Source organism: Mirounga angustirostris, unplaced genomic scaffold (assembly GCF_029215605.1).
Source record: "Mirounga angustirostris isolate CCGP_5_RB_7025 unplaced genomic scaffold, mMirAng1.0.hap1 SCAF_10, whole genome shotgun sequence".
NCBI classification, from domain to species: domain Eukaryota; kingdom Metazoa; phylum Chordata; class Mammalia; order Carnivora; family Phocidae; genus Mirounga; species Mirounga angustirostris.
This window is the reverse complement of record NW_026991718.1, coordinates 134,751,411-134,774,921: the sequence shown is the minus strand read 5'-3', so window position 1 is coordinate 134,774,921 and position 23,511 is coordinate 134,751,411. Positions and strand designations below refer to the sequence as shown.

At 54.6% G+C, this 23,511-nt stretch overlaps 1 protein-coding gene across 1 annotated transcript; it reads right to left on the bottom strand.

Annotated features, from left to right (window-relative positions):
- Positions 1 to 1,946: 1,946 nt before the first annotated feature.
- Positions 1,947 to 21,347, bottom strand: EDN3 (endothelin 3). Its single transcript, XM_045883902.3, has 4 exons — positions 21,197 to 21,347; positions 20,304 to 20,592; positions 4,756 to 4,929; positions 1,947 to 3,734 (listed from the first exon to the last, which is right to left on the bottom strand). Exons 1-4 carry the CDS (start codon positions 21,246 to 21,248, stop codon positions 3,653 to 3,655), a joined length of 597 nt encoding a protein of 198 aa, XP_045739858.1. The 5' UTR covers positions 21,249 to 21,347; the 3' UTR covers positions 1,947 to 3,652.
- Between the last annotated feature and the right edge of the window lie 2,164 nt (positions 21,348 to 23,511).

Sequence of the window (23,511 nt, the reverse complement as noted above, 5' to 3'; positions counted from 1 at the left end):
CCAAAGCTCTGTCACCCACCACCTTCAATTTCTCTACATGGCGACCTGGGCTTGCGTCGAACTCGGGTTCTCATCTCTCTGCCCGGCTGGGGGCCGGGGGCGGAGGGGGGAAGGGGTGGGGGGAGGGGGCCCGTCCCCATCGGTGGGTGACGTCGCCACCGTATCGCTTTGTCAGCTACGCACGGTAATCCTGGGCCGGCCGTAAAAGCACAGCTGAAACAGATCGTGAACTGCTGGGCATTACCACCCCCCGTGATTGCCCATTATATAGATAAATAGGAATTTACATAATTTACAAAGAGTTTTGCATTTGTGGCTTATTTTGAAGCCATTCCCCAAAGGTCCACATTTATTCCTGAAAGCAAATATTCGCCCCAAGAGCCCGGAGCTGCAGCTGGGCCGCCTTTGCGGTTCTCTCTGGGAACAAGGCCCGCGGCGGCTGGGCCGGACTCTCCGCAAAGGGCACAGAAAGCCAGGCCCTGATGGAGGACAGACTCTCAGCCGCCTGCCCCGGGCTCAAAGCCCCCAGATACTCACTTACTCCTTTCCTGGTCACAGACATCACAAACAGCAGCCTTTTTTTCTCTTTTTCTCTCTTTTTCAAGATACATTGTTGTGGTGGGTACCACGCACAGCTGAAAATTTCTGTCTACATCCGGATCAGCTTCAAAGTCCTCAACTCCCATACAGCTGCGACCCGCATCCAAAATCAACACCCGGCGCCCTCCTAGCTCCCACACGTGCCCGCTCCGTGTCGGGACAGGAATGTCACATGCTGCCACCACCTGCGGCATCCGGTACAAGGGGACACGCGTTCACCTCCACAGAGTCAGCTTAGAGCCCACGTGTTCTCCAGGAGAAGGCGAAAGCCAGCAAGTGGCTTTCCGACGTGCCCTACCACTCCAAAAACGGTTTCCTGCACGAAACCCGAGCCGTGGGCGTCAGGCTCTGGCGCACATCTGGGATCATTTTACCCATTCGAGAAAGCGGGTCCTTTGGACAGGGGCATTCTTGGGGTAGGGGTGTATTGTTAAGTGAGGACCCTCTGGGCGGGTTTTTCTCCCCCCAGGCAAAACTCATTCCTTGTCCTCTGAGAGGTGGGAATGTGAAGCAGGAAGGAGCAGGGACTGAGGGTCCCTGAAGCGGGGTGCCACAGGCCTGCTTTGGCAGGGTCTCCTGACACCGCAGAGCCTCAGGCAAAATGCGGGAGGGCGGTGCGCGGGGGGCTGCTGGGCAAGCATTTGATGCCAGAGACCTAAGGCCTGCTCGCCTGTCTGTCCTTGACTTCAGCCTACCTTGGAGAGAGGGGTGACAGAGAGAAGAGGTATGTGATGCAGCGGAGTTCTTACTGCCTGAAAAAGGTGACTTCTGCCCGCTGCCTCTCTAGCCCCGTTCCCTGCTTTGAACTGAACCTTCTTGCCCTGCGCATCCTGCCAATTTCAGAGCTTGCACCGGCCCGGGAAGGTGTGAATAAATCACACCAGCGGACGTGGCTGCTGGGAGCTGCCCCACAGCCTGGTCACATCTTCGATTATCACAAGCTCAGGACGGTGGCAGGTTTGCACTCTGAGTATGTGAATCTGGAAATTACTAACTTGAGTCTTGCAAGAAAGTAGGGACCGTGGCTTTTAAGAAAAGACTTTTCTTCCCGAGTAAAGCTTCCTACAGGAGCTTTACATGAACCGTAAAGGCCTGGAAGAACCACCTTTCCAGGCCCCAGGGGGGCACCTGCGCTACCTTCCTCATCTTCTGGGCCTTCAACAGAACAGGAACGGCGGCAACAGCAAAACCAACCTCACACTTTTTTCGTGCAGGGCTCTCTTGCTTTCCTTGAACATACCCAGCACATTCCTACCATAGGACCTTTGCACTTACTGTTCTCCCTGTCTGAAAGCTCTTCCCCTTCCTCATCCCCCTGGCTCACCCCTTGACTTCCTGCAGGTCTCTAAGCCAATGTCACCTGCTTGGGGAGACCACCCTGTCTCCACCCAATCCCAAACTGCAACCACCCCCAGCACTTCCCATCCCAACCCTGCCTTCCTATTCTCCTTCACACATCTCACTATTATTTCATGTACAGTGGTCCCCTCTTATCCGGGGTTTAAGTTACCCACAGTCAGCCACGGCCTGAAGGCAGATGTCCCTGATTCTGACACAGTGTCAGAAGGTCCCTAGTAGCCTCGCACTGCATCCCAGGCCTGCGTATCCAGCTCACTCATCTCTTCACACAGCATCTTAACACGTCACCTCCTCATAAGGAGGGGGCGAGTACAGCCCAAGAGATTTTGAGAGAGACAGAGAGACCACATTCACGTAACTTTTATTACAGGAGACTGTTATGCTTTCTCTAGTCTATTATGGGTTATTGTTGTCACTCTCTTCTGTGCCTAATTTATAAATCAAACTTTCCCAGACGTGTGTACCTGGAGGAAAAAACATAGTACACACAAGGCTCGGTGGTGTCCGTGGTTCCAGGCGTCCAGTGAGGGCCTGGGAACGCAACCCCCCGGATAAGGGGGGAGACTGTGTCTGTTTGCTGCCTGCTTCCCCACGATTTAAGTTCCACAGAGACAGACCCTTTGCCTCGCTCCCTGCAGTCCCCCACTTCTAGAACAGTGCCCAGCGCGTCACAGGTGCACGACGTATCTTTGCTGAATGAATGCATGAGTGGATGAATAAATGATGCAAAGGATGGATGATTTTAATCACATCCCGCCCTCGCTGAGAGGAGTGTGGGTTTGGGGCGAGAAGAGAGAAAAAGGAAAAAAGACGGAAAAGGCAAGGCAGGGACCAGCTGGGGCCTGGCTCGCACTCTCCTGGGGCCTCTCTCTGCCGCCTCGCCTGCCCCCTCCTCTCCGTTTGTATTAGGGATGCTGATGGATCTCTCTGGATGCCTAGAAGCCACTGCCACCAATCTGGAAAGCCTCCTGTATACTGAGCATGGTTTAATCTTCCCTTGATCAGTGCCTGTAGGAACCCAAGCCACCCGCAGGCTATTATTATGGACATAAATTACCATCCCATTGCAGATGTGTAGGCGAGCCATTAATAACAATTTCTGATTGATAGAATGACAAATAAACCCAGTGTGGCTGCAGGAAACCCTCAGAATCTCTCATACAAAAAAGACAAGCAGGTTAAAAAAAAAAAGAAAACCAATGGGGGGACATGGGGGGCATGCTGTCAAGCCAAGCTGCTATAATTCACCTCTGTCCAGAATCAGCTACTGAAAAAATGATTTTTTTTTTTTTTGGTAATGACCACATGTTGCTTCCGGAAAAAGTGACACCTTGTCCCAGGTAGATGAGCCAGGGGTGTCGGGATGGGGAGAGGGTCGTCTCCGAGCAGCAGTGGCCAGCTAGCTGTGTCTGGGCCCAGCAAAATCCAGAGCCAGCTGTCACTGCTCTGAAGCTCCAGGGGATGCAAGGGGTCAACTCCGATGACAGAGAGCGGCTGGACGGGGGGCAGGGCAAGAACAGTGACGGTCCCCAGCTTCCGCCTGCTCTGTCCCCAGAGACAATCTACCAAAGGCCCGGTCCCCTGTGGATGCAGCACTCCGTGCGTGCTGGGGCTCCCACCAGCTGTCCTCTCGACCACAAGCCACCCTCACATCCTCCATGTCCCCAAGGGTGTGACGCCTGAGAAAGCACTTTCACCTCCTTGGGCGCAGGCCTCCGTTGGCACCGTTGGCTGGCTCTTCCTCTTTGTCGGGATTTTTTGCTGTCCTTGAATTCCTGTGGGGAGAGAGCTTATTTAATGACTCAACCTGCATTTCCCTGTGGCTGGTTTTTCAGGGTCAAATTAGGACTTTCTCTTCCTCACCAGTGGGCACATTAGTGCATTCCTCAGGGACCGCATCTTAGGCACGGTTTCCTAAGGTTGAGCACACGGTGGGTGGATTTCTACCAAAGCACAATGTCGACTCGCTCCTCAGTTATTCATCGGATGTTACAAAACCAAGAAGAAAATGAGGTTAGCACTGGGGTTTCCGACAGAGAATCCTGGGTCCCTGACCAGTAGGGCACCTGCCCACTGAGCGAATGCCAATGTGAACGGCCACCTGGGGTCAAACCTGGGGTCTGCTCATTTATTCAGGTCCACACAGACTCACAAACTTCTCTTTAGCAGCCAGAGTAGGCTACAGGGTCTCAAATTCAAGGGCCCCTGGGGTCCTCAAAGTAAGGTGAGGGGTAATGCAGGTGAATGCATGCAGCATGGCTCCCCTGACGTGAGGGGCCCCCACGCGGTTCCAGCCTCTGCAGGCCAGGAGGGGATGTGGAGGCCCCGTGGGACCAGATGGTCCCATTTGCTGTTTTTGGAGAAGCTAAAAATACACATTTGGCAGGGGTGGGTAATTCTTCAATTTTTAAATGTTGGCAACTTATGCAGATTTTGGCAAAGTGCTGGGCAGTCCAGAACTGTGTCTGGAGACCAGACGCGGCCGCAGCCACGTTGCGGGTTCTGTTCCGAAAGGCAGCAAGGGGGCTGGATCCCCCCTCCTGGAGCCGAGGCGGCACACGTGCTCCCCAGAGCCAAGCCCTTCCCGCGCCCCGCCGCGCCCCCCGACCTCGCCGCCCCCCCCGACCTCGCCGCCCCGCCCCGCCCCGCGCCCCCCTGCCCGGCGCCACGCCCCGCCCCGCGCCACGCCCCACACCCGGCATCACACCCCACGCCCACGCAACAGACTCTTCTGGCCTCATCTACGCCCCCGGGAGCTCCAGCTCCGCGGGGATGATTGCGACAGGGTCGTCCTACCTGCTGACAGCCAGGGTGCGGGCGCAGAAGTGCAAGCAGGCGCTGTCCTGGCTCTGCACACAAGCGCAGCGCAGGGTCCACTTGGAGGGCTGCGGACTCTGCGGGAAGGGCCCTGCGGACCTCCTGCCCCGGAGGCTTCCTCTGTAGTTGGACAGTCCATAGGGCACGGTCCGTCTGCAAAGGACAGAGCAGCGTCAGGGCTGCGTGTGGATAAGCACGCCCGGCCTCCCCACTCAGGGGGCAGCCTCGTGGGGCTGGCCGCGGCCGGGAGACCGTGGACACGGCAAGAGTGATGGGGTGCAGCGACACCTCCAGATCCGGTGTCCACGTGCTCCCCCACGCTGTGGGTCTTAGGAAGCCTCTGCAGGCAGTCTTTACCCCTGCTTTCCCCAAGCCCCCCAAAAGTGCCCTGGGGCCGAGGGGACAGAGAGCTGGGGAGCCCTGGGGGAGGAAAGGTCGGCACTCTCCTGGGCCCACCCTCTCACACTTTCAGTGCGCCCCCAGTCGGGAGCCCTTCGAGGGCAGTTCTGGATTATCCTCCCGTACCCGAGCCCGGCACAAGGACATTCTGGTGGACGCAAGGCTGGTGCCCAGCGCTTGGGGCTGGTCCTCCCTACCCGTAAGAGGCCTGCCCAGCCCCCAACCGAGGCCAGCCAGCCTCGCCCTGCAGGCCGGATGCCCAGTGTCTTCTGTGCGCACGTTTCCTCGCCGTCTGCACTAACGGGAATACACAAATGTAATTACAGACGCATCCTGGCCCCAACACTGCGTCCTCCAAGACACAAACATCAAGAGAACCCCGGCGCCCCGTAAGACACAGCCAAGGACAGAACTGGCCTTGGGAAAAAGCTTATTTAAAAAGTCTTATTAAAAAGTCTGAAGCTGTTTACCAATCTCATTTATGGTTGGAGCTGGGAGAAGGGTGATGGTGTCATTTGGAACAATTAACATTTGTCTGTTTCTTATGCTCATGTGCATCCAAACCATCATTTTCAAGAGAAGGAAGAAGACTACCAGGCAGCAGTGTGGTGGAGAAAGTTAAAAGCATATGCTTAAATCATTAGCACTATTGAACAGGACTGGGGACAAATTGCTAATGACCAGAGAAAACTTCCGTGGCCAAAAGTTACTGTTCCAACAGGGCCTGGTTTTCCAAGATGAACCACCTTGGTTTCTGTGAGCCCATGGAGTATCATCAATCATCCACCTCAAAGGGGCGTTCTGACATCCTCTCTGCATTTCCAAAATAAAACCAAATTGGATTTACTTTAATTTGAAACATACACCATGGAGCATTGCAGGGTGGCGGGGGCAGAGTGGGGGGGGGTGGCAACCCTCCGCGGCCTGATGCTCCGAACCAACTTTCCCCTGCTAGGTTGGAGGCCAAAGCGAAGGGGCGCTGCCACCCCGTTCCCTTTCTTGTGTTCTGCCTTTCTTGTGTGTTTCTTGGGTTCCTTCCCCATCAGTAAGAGGTGGGTTTCTCCTGCTCTCGAGGAAGACCCAGAGTTGAGCAGTCTGTGCCCCCAAAATGGAGAAAGCAAGCAGGGTCCAGTCCTGGTCTGAGCTGAACCAGTGTGCTAAAACCCCATTTCTTCTCAGGAACGGGGCTGGGGGACACGGGGACAGAACAAATACAGAGCCTGTTGTAAGCCAGGATTTGGCTAACGGTGTATTTTTCCAGTAAGAGAGCCGCATTAGATCTCAAAGTGTCGACATTAAACCCAGTCCCTATTTCTTGGTGAAAATTACACACAGGAATAACCATGCTCCCATTTTTCCATCAACAGCAAGACCTGCAATTTTGAAATTGCTCTCAGGTGATTGTGCATTTGCGTGTGCAGAGCCAGTCGACTTCAGTGAAAACACTCCAGAGTGTTTTAAGTAAGGAAATGAGGCAAGAGGCAAGGAGGTATTTGTTAATGGAGAAACGTGAAGGCTTTCTCAGCAGCCAAATGCGAAGAGCTCATATGCAAATGAGCCCTTGCAATTTTCAGAGAGTGTTTACAGAGACACAGCCCCATCCTCTTCCCCACAGGCAGGATGAGAAACCCCTGCTCTAAGCCCTGGGGGTCCAAGCGTGCTCTTAAGGGGCTGACCTCCCGGAGGGAGTGGGGGAGGACGGAAGCTGAGCAACTGGAGGGTTTAGGTGGCCCAGACCACAGAAGAGTCGAGCTCTAACAAGGCTCCAATTCCAATGGAAGCCCACTACCTACAGATCGACAGTTTGGGGGTTTTTAAGTCAGTCTGATAAGCTCTTAAATAAGACAGTTCTATCCTTCTACCTGAACAAATATGACTTCAAAACACCTTGGAAGTCCAGGCTTGAATTTAGAATCCTGGAGCTCCTTGGAGTTCGGTGTTGGAATGTGGCCGCCCAAGGAGGTTCAGCACCCTCTCTTCCATCCCACTCTGCCCTACACCAAGGGGGCCTCATCCACCCCTTGGCCACCCTGTGGACTTTGCGAGATGTGCCTGGAGCCCTGTTCTGTCCCTTGGTGTCAGGCTCTGGGAGACACCTACCTGCACAGGCCCCGGGAGTGGGCTCGGGGACATTTGGGTAAAGGACTCCAGGATCCTGAACACCGGGAACTCAGTCTAGAAGGGATACACTTTTAGTGCAACGGAGTGGGAGACATGGCCAGAGGAGGGTCAGAGGCAGCCCTCGAACCCACGGGGCCCAGGGCAGGGGACTTCATTGTCTAGATTTAAATATGGATCACCAGCTCAAGAGTAGAAGGCTGGTCTTCATCTTTTGTACCTGCCATGGACCCAGCACGAGATTGAGCAAAGGAAGGCTGTTGACTGAGGAACTGGTAGTAATTGTGAGATAATCTGGTCTGGTAAGACTGGATTCTTTCCAACCTGAGAAGTTCAATAACCACAAAATTCATTACAAAGAATCTCCAACATCTGCCAAGCATCCCATACATATGTATGTATGTATATGTCTCTAGCATTATTCTAAGTGTGATGGGGAGATTGGAAGGTCTTCAGGAGTTCATGTACTACTGGGGTATGAAACCAGGTAAAGGAAACATTACAAGCCAATATATACAGGTATGTGCAAAGTGCAGAGAGCACAGAGAAAGGTTGCCGGTGATTCCATTATTAGGTTGTAAAGCCCTTACATGATCACTCCACACTCTGGACAGCTTCCTGATCTAGGAAAGGGCTGTTGGCCAGACAGACTGCATGTAAAATAGTTAGCAAAGGGCTAGCAGTAAATTAATGATAGCTCTCACTGTTGCTTATTTGGTCTGGGAATTTAAGAGAGTTGTTATCAGGCAGAAAAATGCCACCTACCCGGCCTGCATTTGAGATGCATGACCAAGAAATAAAGGAGTCAGAGTACCATGCTCTGCTGAATTTCCTTCTGGCTGTTCTGTCTGCACGGCCCATCTAAGAAGCACTTGCTTCATTTGTCTTGGTGCCCTTTCTCATGTGTTAATGTTTCCCCAACAGTGGAACAATGAAAACGAAGTCAAATCGGCTGAGAACCTTTGACCAGCACGCTCTCCGACCAACTGGTGTAGCTACTGTTGAACAGTAGGGCTTGGAGAATGCGATTCTTGGTAAAAAGTAGGCAGCTCTTGCATCTGTTCATGTTTCAGTTATAACACAGAGCTCCATACAAAAGAGAAGCAGATGAGAAGATCAATCCAAATGCTCTTAGACAAAACAAAACAGCCTTCCAGCATACCTACATATGCGACGTCTAGCGTTGTGTGTCTCTGTGTAATAAATTGTCCCTCAACCTACATACATTCATTATTGATCAGAGATGGAGATGCCAGAGTCTTATTTATCACAGTGTTCCTTATTTACCACTTTTCCCAAATGTCATATATAAATGTTATTAAATATTAAACTTCCAGATTCCCCATATTCATTCTTCATCTGCATATCACACTGAAAGCACTTGATTTCTCTCTGCAAGAAGTTTTTAAATAAGGAAAGTTGGCTTTTTTTTTAAGATTTTGTTTTTAAGTTCAGTGTTGCCTGTTCATAAATGAATTAATTACCCCATCTTCCTGATCAGGAAACTGGCTTCTATACCTGAAGTTTAAAGGAGAGATACAGGGCGCCTGGGTGGCTCAGATGGTTAAGCGTCTGCCTTCGGCTCAGGTCATGATCCCGGGGCTCTGGGATCGAGTCCCGCATCGGGCTCCCTGCTAGGCGGGGAGCCTGCTTCTCTCCCTCTGCCTCTGCCTCTCTCTCTCTGACTTTCATGAATAAAAAAAAAAAAAAATTAAAGGAGAGATACAGACATTCACCAAGGCCAGCCAGAAGCAGCAAAAGGAGCCTCACTGGTCAAATTTTCATTCCTCCGGAGAGTTTATCAAACTGTCATTGAAAACCCAGTTTTTATCCCCCCACCCCCACCCCATTGAGAGGCATGCAGTAAATCTCTGCCGAGTGCTTTTCGATGTGCAGGCACTGGATGTTCTGGGGGAACATCCATGAACAAGACAGATAAGTGGGCCTCCACACACACAGTTTTAAGCTCCTACAGGGGTTAGCAAATTAGCATTTTATGGGTTTCATCCAATCAACAGAGGGTTGTTTTTTTTTTTAATTTGAAAATTTCACATGAATATCCCTACTTGCAGCTTCTCCTGAGTAAATGGGAGCTACGCTCACACCAACCCGGCTCTCCAACATGGCAACGACAGTCTGGAGCTGAGTGCCAAAGTCAGACACGGGGCATGAATGCTCCATTTTGCCCCCGCCCCTGTCGCTCCCCATGCGTCTACACCTTTCCTTCTCTGCTCCCTTTTGTCACGCACCTGGCCCTCGTGGGGCATCTGCGTTTACCCCTCGGGCTGGGGTGCCGTCCCACAGAGCAGAGCCAGACGGGTCACACGGCGGAGTGACAAAATCAGTGCTTAATACTATGTTTACATATAGTTGCCAACATACAGTTGTTCGCAACTTAAAAAGCCCGCGTTCGGGCTGAGCGCCCCGCAACAAATAGATGGTTTTCACTTCAGCTGGAATGTGGACTTGACGACCTACTTCCTTTGTTCACACTCCTCCTTCTGAAACAGGAAAAGCAAAGGCAGTATGGCCCGAGGGCCCAGGGGCCGTCTGGTACAGAAGGCGGGACTCTGCTGACTGACCCCGCGTCGGAGGGGGACATAAAGGACCATCCCACTGCCGGGCAGGCACCAGCGGCCATCAGCTCCCCTGAGAAACAACTTCTCAGGCCCAGCACGCTCTCTGGCGACAGCTCCATTTCAGACTTTATTAAATCCCCTCTGCGGTAGGCATCGCTGACCCGCTCTCCCAAGCGGAGGAACATCCTCTTGGGCGAGGAAGAAAGTGGGGTTCACCTTCATTCACTGCCTCTGTCCCCTTAACCGGAAAGAAGGGTCAGGCAAGAGCTCTGTTCTGACGAGGAGGAGGGGTCTCTCACTACAGGACTCACTTCCACAAGCACCCAGTGCACCTGCTAAGCACAAAGGCGAGGAGGCAGAAGGCACCAGCTTAGAGACGGGAGCACCCTGCTCAAAGGACCTGAAAGCCCGGAATTCTCTAGAGCCCAAGGCCAACGTTGGTTGCTTTTGTCTCCCCGAATCCAAGCGCTTCTCTTTCCTCCGGGAATGATCCCTCCCCTCCATCAATGTGCCTCACCTGCCCCTGTCTAAGGGGCAAGTGACCCCCGTTGGGCAAGTGAGACCCTGTCTCTCCCAAGATGCCTGAGTGAGGCAGCTCAACATCTGGAAATACTCTGGAGCTGCTCTTTGCCCAGTGGCCCCACCCTGCCTTGTCCATCTGTCTTGCCCCTGGGCCCCCAGTCCCCAAATCTCTCCCGCTGCTGGAGCTGCTTCTTCCCCTCAGTCCGCGTCCTCCCCATAAACAGCTCTGACGCCATGTTAGCTAGACTAGGTTTTCTGTGGCTTGTGACCAGTGACGGTTAGCTGCTCCAGAACTCACTTTCATGAGACCGAAGTGACCGTGATCTCGTGGATTTAATAGGAAGACCCAGAGCGTCTCCAGCCGCTGGGGACAAGTGGAGATTTTCTTCATTGCAACAAAACACAAAAGGGTGGGTTCAGAATCAGGACAAAACCCAGCAAACGAAGCTGGCTGGAGTCCTTTCTTCCCAGGTGTGCCCCCTGTGAAATGTTTGCTTTGGATCATACTGTCCTTTGGGCAGGTGAAAGCAAGCACACCACACACTCCCCTCCGTTTCAAGATGCTCAGAGCCCAGCCCCAGACTCGGCTGACCACCCCGGAAGTCTTACCCTCCCGTGAACTATCTCTTGTCCACTCATCAAATGCTTGTGCAAGTCTGCCGTGGGCCAGGCCTCGTGCCAGACAACCCACAGGGGGCCCTTGCAGCCTCCAGGAAAGAAAACAGGCCAGGAAATACAGCTCCGCAGTGACCTTGTTATACAAGCGGAAAATACACACATGCTTTCTGGTTCTAAGGACGACTCCACAAACCCTATGCTCACAAACAATGTAAAATGAACTGGCAATTTGTAGCTTTGCTTCCACTGCAGAAAATCCTTGTGTCCTAAAGTTGGAAGACCCCAAGGCAGAGATTGCTCACCCCACCACCCGCCCACGTGGGAAGTCCTCCTCCCGCAGCCCCCCAAAATAGCCAAAGATCCTATAGTATTTGGAAACATCAAAAGTGAGCAATGGGCTGTGTGTTGGTGGTTAACTTTTTTTTTTTTTAGGACACTCCCCTACCAAAGAGAAAAAAATATACAAAAGTTTGATTTATCCAGGACTTGGCTATTTGGGAATATTACCAGAATCACAGGCACGTTCAGAGTCTGTTGAGCACTGACACCCACCAGTCCGAGCCAATAATGAGGGTCGATTCTGCATCTCTCCTGCAAGTGTGGCTTGCTTCTTGTGCCGTGGGGTCGGCAACCCTGGACCTTTCCCACCAGAACCACCGATCCTTTCTGCTTTGTTCACTTCTGTACCCAGGGCAGCTGACGTGGTGCCTGGCTCAGAGTGCTGCTCAGGAACCGCTCAGCATCTCAGCAATAAATACATGTTGAATGAATGAGGGAAGGAAGGAGTGATGTCTGAGTTTAGCCATTACTTCTGGCCCACGCCCCATCTCCCATATGCATTGATTCTTGGCTGCTTTCTTGCGGTTCTCCTGTTGTCCTCAACTGGCCCATCTCAGAGGATTTTTCCTGAAGAGAAGATGTCTCAAGATGGAAGGGAAAGAACTAGGAGCTCCTGGCGGCCACACCCGTGGCATGAGGGAGAAACCAGGTTGCACAAACGGCTGAGGCCCCAGAGGTGACACAAGCTTCGAGAGGTGGACCCAGGTTTCTGGTCCAGGTGGAAGACTAGCTCAGTGACAGTCCCCGGGGAGCACCTGCCCCCTGGGCCTGAGAGAGGAAAGGGCCGGCTGGGTCTCTGGAAATGTTGTCCAGCTCTACATTCCACCTGGACATTCTCAAACGCCCGCGTCCCCGGGCCTCCAAACCACACGGCTGCTGGAGCGGGCGCGACCCTTCACTCCAGCAATAAGACCACAGCGAAATGCGGGGTCACTGCCCCCCAAGCCAAGAGGCCCCGGGGCTCACCATCTGTACCTGCAACACTTTGGCCTATAGTGTTGTGTCCTATCACCGTATAAACAAGCTTACAGATGACACCAAAGCCACAGACTTTTTCGCGCCACCAGCTCCCTCCTGAACACAGGCACACGCCCACCCAAGGGGGTTTGGAGGCGCGAGGGGTCAAAGGAAAGAGGAACAGAAAACTGCTCCATGCTTGTGTTGTGGTGTAAGATCACCCAGAGTTACAGCTCAAAAAAAGAAGTTGGGGAAACAGACTCCAACACTATGTGGGGAATGAAACCGACTACGGAATCCTACAGATTAGCTGGTTTCCCCTCCATCTGGTGCAGCCCCAATGCGTGCACGGGAAAAAGGCTACAGTTTCTCTCCCCAGCCCTCCAGTGACCCTAACGGATTCCAGGTCGAATGTAGGCAATTCCACGTCTGTCTGGCACGGCCTCATTAGAAGTTTATGCAAAGCTGCAGACAGATGTGGCTCAAAATAGTTCCCAGCAGTGGAAAGAGTGACCATAAAATAAGGAGCAGGTACTTTTTTTAAGGATGGGGGGCAGGGGGATTTGCAGAGGGATAAAAAAAGAAAATACAGACACCATCCTGCATCCCCTAAATAATCCACAGTAAGCAAGAGAAGACACTCTTGCTAATTGTCAGGAGATTTCACCATAAGGATGAAAAATGCTACCGAACAAAGACACACTCACCAGGGCGACTCTAACAAAGCCTCCTTCTCCTCTGAATCTAGCTGTTTGCGTCCTTGGGTCGGGTCCTTGTGGTAGCTCTGAGGCACTGATCACCCACCTCAAAGCAGGAATACTCGAAGCCCTGTCGAGATATAGGCTTTACCCCCGCAAGAGACCCCGATGTTGGGATCTGGGCGAGGGGAGGGAGGCAAGGCGGGCACGCACAGTGTGGGATCCTGCCTTTATTACAGATGTTGACGTTTCGCTGATGATGAATTTTCTGCTTTAATTTAAAAAAAAATTGCATTAACATTCATTTATCTTGACGACAGACTCTTGGGCAGATCCCAAAGACAGTACCTGGGGGAGTGTGTTACCGGCCTCACCCCAGCCTCAACCCTGCAAAGAAACCCATGGAAAACAGTCTGGGAAAGGTACATACACCTCTGCTTTCTCGCTGACCTGCTTCTGACTTTGGGCAGAACTTCCACGCTCCCCAAGTCATAGGTGGAACTGTCCCCACTCTGGGCCATTCATGCCACTGTCACGTTGGCCTCCATGCCTCCTGTGGACTCCTGAAATGAACCTGTTTCATTCTTTAAGTTACAGGGGCCAGGCCACAGGGCTCCCTGGCCACCCTGTTCTAGAGTTACTGTGTCTCGAGGCATCCTGCTCAAGTCGGCCCTGAGCAGGCTGTCAAAGAAGAGAAGGTCTGTGCCTCCCGGCCTTCAGACACGTTCTCCAAAAGCTCTGGGGCACCCCCAGCCTCCGAGCTGGCGCAGCTGAGAAGGGCAACTGGATACCCCGTCTTGCCGTCAGTCCATTCGAGCAACACTTGCTGGAACGCGGGAGTTTCGACGCACCCCAAACTGTGTCCCGACAAGCAGCTCTTCCTTCGCGGTCAGATGGGTTCCTATCCCAAGCAGGGGAAAGTATGTGCATGTCCCGTTTGAAGGAACGGTTTCCATCAGAAACATGACACAGAATGAGAGCAGGTTGCCTCTCAGGCCGGAGGCCGAGCAGCGCTTCTGCGGGCCGCCTGGAGGTACGCAAAGTGCGTGGAGGTGCTGCGGGTCCCTGGCGGCCGGGGCGCTGGAGCAGAGAGCGGGCCAGGCTCCAGCACAGCCGCGGGGCCTCCTGGAGGAAAACGCTGTTTGCTCCCAGCTTCCTTTGTTTTAAATTTTTGCAGGCATAAACCACACCAGAGATGTCAGAGCCTTTCACCTGCCTTCAGATTTAAGGCCAAGTTCCCAGCTGTGAGGTCCCTTTCATCTAGCAGAAACCCAAATTCTCCCCCCAAGGTCACACCGGGTCAAGCCCTTCGTTCCAAGCCTTCTTGCTACAAAGCAAAGTGTCCCTCGCGGCAAGTCACTCTCTCTCATCGTGGGGACCGGCTGCGTTTCGGCCCGCCCCGTCTTGGCTCCTGCACACCCCTGGCCTCCTCACCCCCACCCCAAGGCACAGAAGGGGCTCTCGGTCCCCATGACCCCTACAGTGGGGTCGCCTGGTGTGTGCCGCCCTCTCCAACAAACTGAAATTTAGCCCCAAGGCCCTCGACTTTTAAAGACCTATCTTGCCATGAAGTGTCTTCAGAGATATGCTACCTGAACTCAAAACCGGGATCTAAACATTTACCAGATTTCGAAGGACACAGAAATGGTTACGCGGGGAGACAAACTCACAAAAGTCGAGCAAAAGAGTCATCGGTCAGAACCCCTCGTCCAAACTCACATCCAGTCTGGCCAACAGCAGCTTCTCTCACGGGTCCTTCTCACAAGCATACCGTGAATGATTTCTGCAAACCAACGTGCAGAGTGTCTCCTCCAGGCCCTGGGGCAGGGTCCTCTGCCCACAAACCCCAAGGCTCCGTGTTCACGCGGGGGAGCACAGGAGAACACAGACAGACCCCTCACCAGGCTTTCACCAGGAAGCACTGAACAAACAGGGTCTAAACTGATCGTTCAAATTATCCTGAAAGGCCAGACCCCCCCAGTCGCTGCCCACACCGCCCCACTAATGGAGGGAGCCCCAGGCCAGTGCCCACAGAGAACACCGAGCCCCAAACATTCCAATGATTTACCAAGGGGAGAGGTAAGCAATAGAAAACAGGAGGGGCAGAAAGGGCAGGACCAAATCTCATCAAGCCTGGACCAACCTTTGGCCCTCATGTCCTTATCAATCTACTTATCAGCCGCAAAGGCAGCCGGGCACACCTTTACCCCCGGTCTGTACACCTTATGCCAATGGAATGCTGAAAGACCATCTACCGAGCTCGCTCAGTGCTACTCCAGGAGCCGGGGCGCGATCTGGGGTGGATGGTCCTAGGAGGTGACCTCAGCAGTCCTGGAGAAAGCACTTCCTACTCGCTGGCGCCTCCCAACCACAGAATGCGGGATGGCAGCTGCCCCCAACCACAGAATGGCGGAGATGGCGGGCAGGCCGGGCCCTGGCCCAGGGGGGTTTACACAGCCCCGAGGCCACGCAGTTATCCCAATGGTCACGTCTTTGCGATACCGAGCGTTCGTCAGACTCCATGTCCCCTCTCCCTTCTGGTGTCATCCTCACACGTCTTCGGTGAGCAGCCTGAGCAGCTGCATCTCCCACAGCAGTGCTCCCAGTCCTGACCCATGGGTCGGGGGGAGGATCACACCCCGGGGGGGACAGCTGGCCTCATATCAGCAGGAGACAGGGGGTTCCGGATCCATCCACTTCACTGGAACATTCTAACATTTGGGATGCCCCTTCTTGGAAATGTGAACATGACTTTCTTGAACAACACAGGGGCAAAGATGAATCTGTGGCATTGTTGCCTTTTTGTGGCAAAATATATTAAAATACAAGTCGCAATGTTTTTTAATTACATTATTATTACTGGGGCTTGGGGGGGTTTTGTTTTGTTTTGTTTTGTTTACTCTACTTCTTTGGGGAGGAAAAGAACCCAAAACAAATGTCATTCTTGCTGGACTGGGTCTGAGAGGCATGCTTTGAAGCAGGCAGGGTGGCAGGCAGGTCGGTCATCTTGTGAGGTCACTGTCCCAGAGTCAGCCTGGCACTGACACCTCACCCCGGGGGTGCTGAGAGAGGTGGGCAGCACACCCAAGCCACTCAGCTTGTCAGCGAGGACACCGAGCCGAGCGCCGGAGTCTGGGGCCTTCCCCCGAGTAGGTGTTGGAGATCCCAGAGTTTCCACCACAGTTGAGACTGCAAACATCACCACCACTCTTTTCATAAATACATTCCTCTTGGTCAGCTCCCATGGCTCCGAGTTTTGTGTGGAAAACATGGTCCCCATCACAGCCTCTCCCTCATTCTGGGCTTGGAGGGATTAGCAGATGGCACGTTCTCTCTATTCTTGGGAACAGAGAAGCTCCTTGCTGGGTGCCCTGCAGCTCCGTCGGTCACTTGACGGCTGGCTCACTCTCCTACCAAGTGTATGGTGGCCAGAACAGAGGGATTAATTTTATGTGTCAACTTAGCTGGGCCACCACAGCCAGATGTTTGGTCCAGTGCCAGTCTAGATGTTGCTGAGAAGGTAATTTTTTAGGTGGGATTGAGATTTAAATCAGTAGACTTTGAGTAAAGCAGATTACCCCCCACGGCATGGGTGGGCCTTGTCTAATCAGTCAAAGGCTTTCGTGGAAAAACCTGAGGTACCTGAAGAGGAAGGAATTCTGCCTGCGGAGTCGAGGCTGCAACATCACCTGCTGTGTGCATACGTATGTGTGTGTATTTACACAGACGCGTCTGCACACACACATGCGTCCTGTGAGTTCTGTCTCTCCAGAGACCCTGATGAATACAATTGCCACTGTGACTCCTGGTTTTCGAGGACTCATGGAGAACAGCCCCAGGTGTACAAGCGTGTAAGCACATGGATTACTTGTGCACGACCTCTCCCTTGTCATCTCATTCTTGGCAAACTTCTCATGATCATAAGACGGGATGTGTTTTTTCTCTGATTTGGAGTTTTGTTTTTGTTTTTGTTGGCAATGGGGGGACCACTGGGGGGAGGGGTGGGAGCTCCCTAACACGGCCAAAGAAAGTCATGAAAACCGTACTGTGCCATGGACCATCTGTGGCCTCAGCCGCCTCCACAGGCCCAGGATACATTTGGTTCCCCTTTGGGACCACAGACTTCCTGGAGTCTACAGTGGAAGTTATGGGCAACACCTCTGAAAAAACCCACATTCCCAACATGTCTGCTGGGCTGCTGGGGCCTCTGGAGAGCATCCATTTGTCCTGGAACAAGAAGCCTCGTTTCTGGGAGAAAGCGTTGCAGACCACAGTGTCTGTGAGAGTGAAGAATCTTCAGGCAGCAGGACCTCACCGAAAGCCAAGCAGTGTTACTGAACATCTACTACATACTGGGTGCCGGCCGAGCGGGCTGAGCAAGCTCAGGTCTGGAAGAAGGAAGCATGTGGAGGGATGTGAGAGAGCCAGAGATCCTCAGCTCTTACACCCAGAAGATGCTTCGGGACTACCCGGTCTCTCGGGCTCTCACCAGCACTGACTTTGCACGTAACATGCACAAAGGGTCTCAGCAGTACCTTGTGCACCCCACTGGTAGCTTTCAGGTCCTTACACACAGCGTGAGTGACCACACTCCCAGGATGCCTGCAACCCTGCAAATGTCCTCCCGAGGCGGAGTAGGACTGTGGGGTCTATCTTCACGCAACAGCATGGGCAGTAGGAAGAAAGACACCAAGAGCTGAAAAATCACCCAAAGTCAAGCCTCTCAATGTAGGCATGAAGCTCAAGAGCCCTACAGTTCCCAGCACAGCCAGCGGCAGAGCCTGGATGCACATCACAAGCTGGAGAAGTTTCCACAGACCAGGAGGGTCTGCAACAGGAGGTGGGTACGGGAATGGACAGGAACCTGGAAAGACCTCATTACTCTCCACTATTGTCCCGTTAGCTCAATTCGGCCATTTTTCATTCTTCCATTTCTCCAAAGGCCCACATTCCCTGTCCCTAGAGCCCATTTTCTCACATTGCAATCTTGTCCAAGATGTTTAAAGACAGCAAATGGACCTGTCTACGAATCTATCAAGTTTTAGAAGGAAGGAAAGAAAGGGAAGGAGAGAGGCAAGCACGGGGTGGGGGGTAGGGGGAGGTGGGGGCGGGGGGGGGAAGAAAAGAGAAAGAGCATCTGGAAAAATCTTCCTTATGAAAACTATTTTGCTTGTCTAACTTCAAAATGCTCGTCTGGCTGTTGTCATTTTTGTTGTACGCAGAACTCTCAACACTGTATTTAATCCTTCTTTCCTAGTGTTTAAAATGAATCAGGGTCAGAAAAGAGGAGAAGAGGTCAATCAAACTGTGAGGGGGGATGTCAGCAAGTTGGCTGCCCTGGAAGAAGTCAAAGGTCCATGGCTTCATACAAGACAACTCAGAATTACAAGCCAGAGCTTCAAACAGATCAGAGGGCGTTTGCGGAGCCTCCTGGGTGCATTTCAAGCAATCAATCCTCCAGCCGGTGCCAGGAGCCTGGCAACAAGCAGAGAATGGAGGTAGTCTCCAAACCCTCTCCTTCCTCCCCTCCTTCTCTCCTCTGCCCCAGGCCCCCTGTCCCTAATGTGGTTGGCTTTCCTTTCTTCTTCTATATTCACAGCACGGGACTCAATCCTGTGCTAACTGCCCTGCGTCCTCGATTCTGTGAAGATACTTTGGTCAGATCATGATGCCAGGAGGGTAGGAATCAGAAAAGACAAGTGTCAGGGTGATGGGGGCTGTGAGAAGAGGTGACCTTGATCGTTGTCTGAGAAGAGAAGGCAATCAATGGCAGCCCCGGCCCGGAGCCCGTCTCCCGCCACACAGCACTTTCTTCTTCCCCACGGAGATGAGGCTGCGTCCTCCCTGCATGGGCTCACCGTGTGTACCAGAGCCTGATCAGACTCAGCCTGGCAAGCAAATCCTGCCATCTGGATCAGCTACATAACGTATGGGGCCCAGGATAAAATGCAAACGTGGAGCGTCTGGTTCAAAAAGCGTTAAGAATTTCAAGACGGCGTTAAACGGAGTGTGGGTCCTTCTGAGCCTGGAACCCTGAGCACGAGTCAAGGTGGTTTAGTCAAGCCAGCCCTGCCTGCCATCTGGCATAATGGGGCCACTTTCCAGACCTATCCCAGACGTGCTTAGGGATCCTGTCACCTGGTTTGAAAGCTACTCGGCCCTCATTCTGCAGGTGCTCACGAAACAAGGTGGGTAAGTGAGCCCATCCAAGCTGTCACCCAGTGTGCTCAGAGGTTTGAGGGTGAAGGAAGCCATGTGGGGACCTGAATCAAGGCAGCTCCAAACATAGCAGCCAAGTTGCCTTTCCCAGACAAAGGCTCCCATTCACCACCAGCTCCCCATAAGAGTCCCTAGGAGGGCACCAGCAGGAGTCCACAAGGTCCCAAGAACACCCCGGGAATGGAACGTGGAGTCATCAGGTCCAAGTCCCAGATTTTAGAGCTCGGGATGGCCAAGCCCAGAAGGCATCTAACCAGGGCAAGGTCAAGTCCTCTTTACAGGTGGTTAAGGTGATTAAGATGATGTGTCTGCAGAGGGAGGTTGAGATAGAGTAAGTGAATGGGGGACACTGTCACATCCTCCCCCAGCAGAGCACTCTGTACCCCATGGCCTTGGAAGAAGTTTGACTTTACAGCAAGGCCGACCCCAGGACTCCCGGTGGCGCTGGCCTCCGTCCTAAGGGGCTACAAGGGAGGAGGAGAGGCCATCTGTGGCAGGAGGTGACAGTGGGCGGCACGGTGGGTGACGGGGCTCAGCCTGTGGCAGGACCAGTCAGCACTCCAGCCCCGGGAGGAAAGGAACCTGGTACCCGTGGAATTTCACCCTTCCTGGGAAGGTTCCACCAGGCCCTGCCAAGCCCACCCGTGCGCTCTCTGGAGAGCAGGCTGCTGTCGAGGAATTTGAAACTCCTTGGAGCCTGGCAGGGTCGGGAGGGGGCCCACTCAGCCCCTGGGGCAGGAGATAACTTTCCTCCATGGAAGAAGGACTTCTCAGGTATCTAATCCCTCTGCCAGCTCATTTCTCTCAGAGGGAGGGCTCCCCCTTCCACTGGATCAGAAACTGAGATTGGGTTTCTCCCAGGCCAGGCGCTCCGAGGGGGTGGGAGTTACAGCCCTGACCCGCAGACCAGGCCTGAGATGGCAGGAGGCCCCAGCAAGAGCCCGAGGCTGTGCCAGGGTGGGCTTGGGCGGGCTCCAGGCTGACCCGGCAGGGATGGGACGGATGAGGCCCTCTGGGAGTGAAGATGTAGGCCCGCCCTCCCAATCACTTCCCACCGCCCAGGGCTGGGCTGACTCACTCAGGAGTGTTGATCCAGATGATGTCCAGGTGGCAATAGTAGACACACTCCTTGTCCTTGTAGGTGAAGCACGTACAGCGCCTCGCACGGCGGTGCACAGGACCCCCTTTGGACTCCTGCTCCCCAAACCAACCTGGTTCCTGCTCCTGCCCAAGGCGTCTGGGACTCGGACCCTGCACTGCGGTAGTGGCCACAGTCTCCTCGATGTTCCCCTCAGATCTGGCTGCAGGGGGGGCCCCGGGCACGCCGCTTCTGCCAGCGTCCCCAGGCTGGGGGCGAGGCACCAATCCTGCAGGAGGCAGATTGAGGAGCTCCTGAGCTCCTGAGTGTGCAGATCCTCCCCCCCCAACACACACCTACCATTCCCAAAAACCTGGGGGAAGGGGACGACCAAAGTTTCTGCAAAGTTTGCAAGCTAGTTGCACTTTCTGTAAAGTTTCCAAACTCTGCCATACATTCTGAAAAGTTTGCAAAGCTATGTGCACAGTTTCTGAAAAGATTACAAGTTATGTGCATACTTGGTGAAAAGCTTGCAAGCCATTTTCCCTTTCTGCAAAGTCTGCAAGGTATTTGCACCCGTTGAGAGCTTTGCAATCATTTTTGCACAGTTTCTGAATAGTCTGCAAACTTTTTGAAAAGTTCCCAACTTCATGAAAAATTCACCAAGTCCACCGGGCCAGCCGCATCTCTGGCTCGCCGCTGGGCTGCAACCTCCAGAGCCCCCGGGGTAGCTGGCGCTCCGCTTTGGCCCCCAGCCCACCCCCAGGCGCCTCCAGGGTTGGCGAGCCCAGGCCAGAGGTTGCTCCCCACAATGCACCCTTCCCCGCGCCCCCATCCCAGGGTCCTTTTGTGTACGCTGGCGCCGGGAGTGGCGCGCCGCCCCGCCCGCTTACCTGCGGCGGAGGTCACTGTGAGCCCGAAGATGAGCCAAAGCCCCGGCTCCATGAACCCCGATCGGGCGCCGGGGCACCGGGCCGGGAGCACGGACGCCTGTGGCCGAGAAAGGGCGCTGGGCCGGGCACGGCGGCCTCGCCCTGCAGCTGCGGGGTCCGAGGCCGGCGCTCGCTCGCTGCGTCCCGGGCCCCGGCCAGGAGTTGGCGGCGGCGGTCACACACTCGAGAGCGCGCTGCCCATCCCTGCGCAGGGCCGGCTGTGGGCTCGGGCTTTTCTGGCGCCCGCACCACCCCCTCGCCTCCCCGCCCCCCGGAGGGGCTGGGGCCGCCGCGCGGGGCCTTTGAACCCGGGGCGCGCCGGGGGTCGCCTCCCAGCGTCGGGGGGGTGGAGCGGGGCGGCCGCGCAGCGGCCCGGGGCGCACCCAGCCGGCGGGGGCGGGGGCGGCGCGCGGCGGGGGCGGGGGGGCGCGGTGGGTGCGGTGCGGTGGGGGGACAGCTGCCCGAAGGCCACGCGCGCGCACACTCACACACATACACACGTGTGCACACGCACACGCGCGCTCACACTCAGCCCGCCGCCTTGCTGCCCCGGGACCTGCAGCTCCCACCCCAGAGCAATGCGAGCGATAAAAGGCTGCTGGAGGAGGCTGTTACCTTTTATCTCAGGGGCTGTGGGAAAGCAGCATTTCTCAATGTTCACCTAATGACACCTTACCCTTGCACACATGGTCCTGCCAAGGTCCTGTGCGTACTTTACACTCGTGACTCACGGGCACGGGCAGCGGCTCCCTGCCTCTCCCCGGAGTTCAGAGCCAGTGGGTGTGGGCAGTGGCAGGGGGGCAAAGTCAGCCCAGAAGCACGGTAGCGGTCTGGGCTACCCGGACTTGCTGCCAGCCCCCTGCACAGGGCGGGGACTGCAGTGGGAGGCCTCCTGGCATCCCCTCTGCAACCTTCAGGGTGGTTCAGGTGCAATGCGTGGAGGGCTCTCCCTGCTCACCTGAGTCTTGGCTTCTGCCCTGAGCGGCACAGAAGACAAGGGTTGCCTTATTTTGTTGTTACCAAGACCGTGTGCGCTGGGAACGGTATCTGGGCGCACAGGACGCGCGCCGGACAGATTTGTGAGGAGCGGATGAATGAATGAAGGATTTGGCCCTGGGCTGCTGACCTCTGAGAAGCCCTGCAGGCCCCCAGAGGCCCTCCCTCACCAGAGTCCTCTGACCAGAGGGACAGACAAATACACAGAGGTGGGCCCCGGATGGCACTGGGCGGTCCCCGCAGGGCCAGCAGCTGAGCCTGCCAGCCTGTGCTGGGTGGGAGGTGGCTTTCCCAGGGAACCTCGGGCACCGCCAAGTTGTGGGGCGATAGACAGGCCTGAGGCCCTGGAGTTGCTCCAGTCTCAGGGCACTTGAGGTCGACTTCACACACGTTCCCCAAATCCTTTGACGCTCCTCCCGTAGACTCCTCCCAGAGAAGGCGGCAGACGTCATAAAGAGGCCGCAGCCCCACCTGGCTGCCTCCGCCGGACGCTGGTCCTCTGAGCACGGCGGCCATGCTGGGAGCAGGCCTGATTGAGCCCGTGCACCGAGGTCACACAGAGCAGCCCACGTGGAGAGAATCCGACTCCTCCCAGCAAGAGCCGGCGCCAACCAACGACACATGAACACCTGGGCCCAGAGGCGACTGGAGCCCCAGCCTCCCAGACCTGCGGCTGAGGACTGGCCGGCCCCCTTCCCCGCAGCCCGGCGGAAGGCTGACCCACAGAACCCATGAGCGCTACAGGTGGTAGTTTGCACCAGTCACTGCTGGGTAATTCGTTACAACACCATGCGAGGTGAAGAGCACGCAAGCCCCCGGAACCGGGCTGATGGGGAAGTCTCTCCAGCCTGCCCCTGCCCCTTCCATCCTGCCCAGTCCTTGAGTCCAAGGCAAGGAGTGGGACGTGGAGACATCATCCTCCAGGGTGATTCATCACCAAGCAGGACATAAGCTCTGCAGGGGGGCCCTGCTTCATTTTTTTGTGCTCCATGCTTTGAAAATTAGAAAAACACCCAGGACTAGGATTATCTTCTGTTCCTGCTGGGCTAGAACTTGGATCTCTTCATCATTATCCCTTCCCTTAGAAATAAAATGCCCATCACCTACAAAAGAAGATGTTTTGGACCGAGGGGTGGCTGGAGAAAGAAAAAGTAATGCTAATGAGCTAAAAAGAGGAAGGGGTAGAAGGTGGTTTTGGGGTGCGCCCAGATACAGGACGCATCAGAGCTGCTCGGGCCACTCACGGAGTCCGTTGCCTTCCACAGCTTGGACCAAAACCA

What these genes read in the sequence shown, in the direction of transcription:
- EDN3 (XM_045883902.3), bottom strand. Translation starts at nt 21,248, where the DNA reads ATGGAGCCGGGGCTTTGGCTCATCTTCGGGCTCACAGTGACCTCCGCC. An exon ending in CACAGTGACCTCCGCCGCAG is followed by an intron (nt 20,593 to 21,196) that starts GTAAGCGGGCGG and finishes TGCCTCCTGCAG; the next exon opens with GATTGGTGCCTCGCCCCCAG. An exon ending in ATCTGGATCAACACTCCTGA is followed by an intron (nt 4,930 to 20,303) that starts GTGAGTCAGCCC and finishes TGTCCTTTGCAG; the next exon opens with ACGGACCGTGCCCTATGGAC.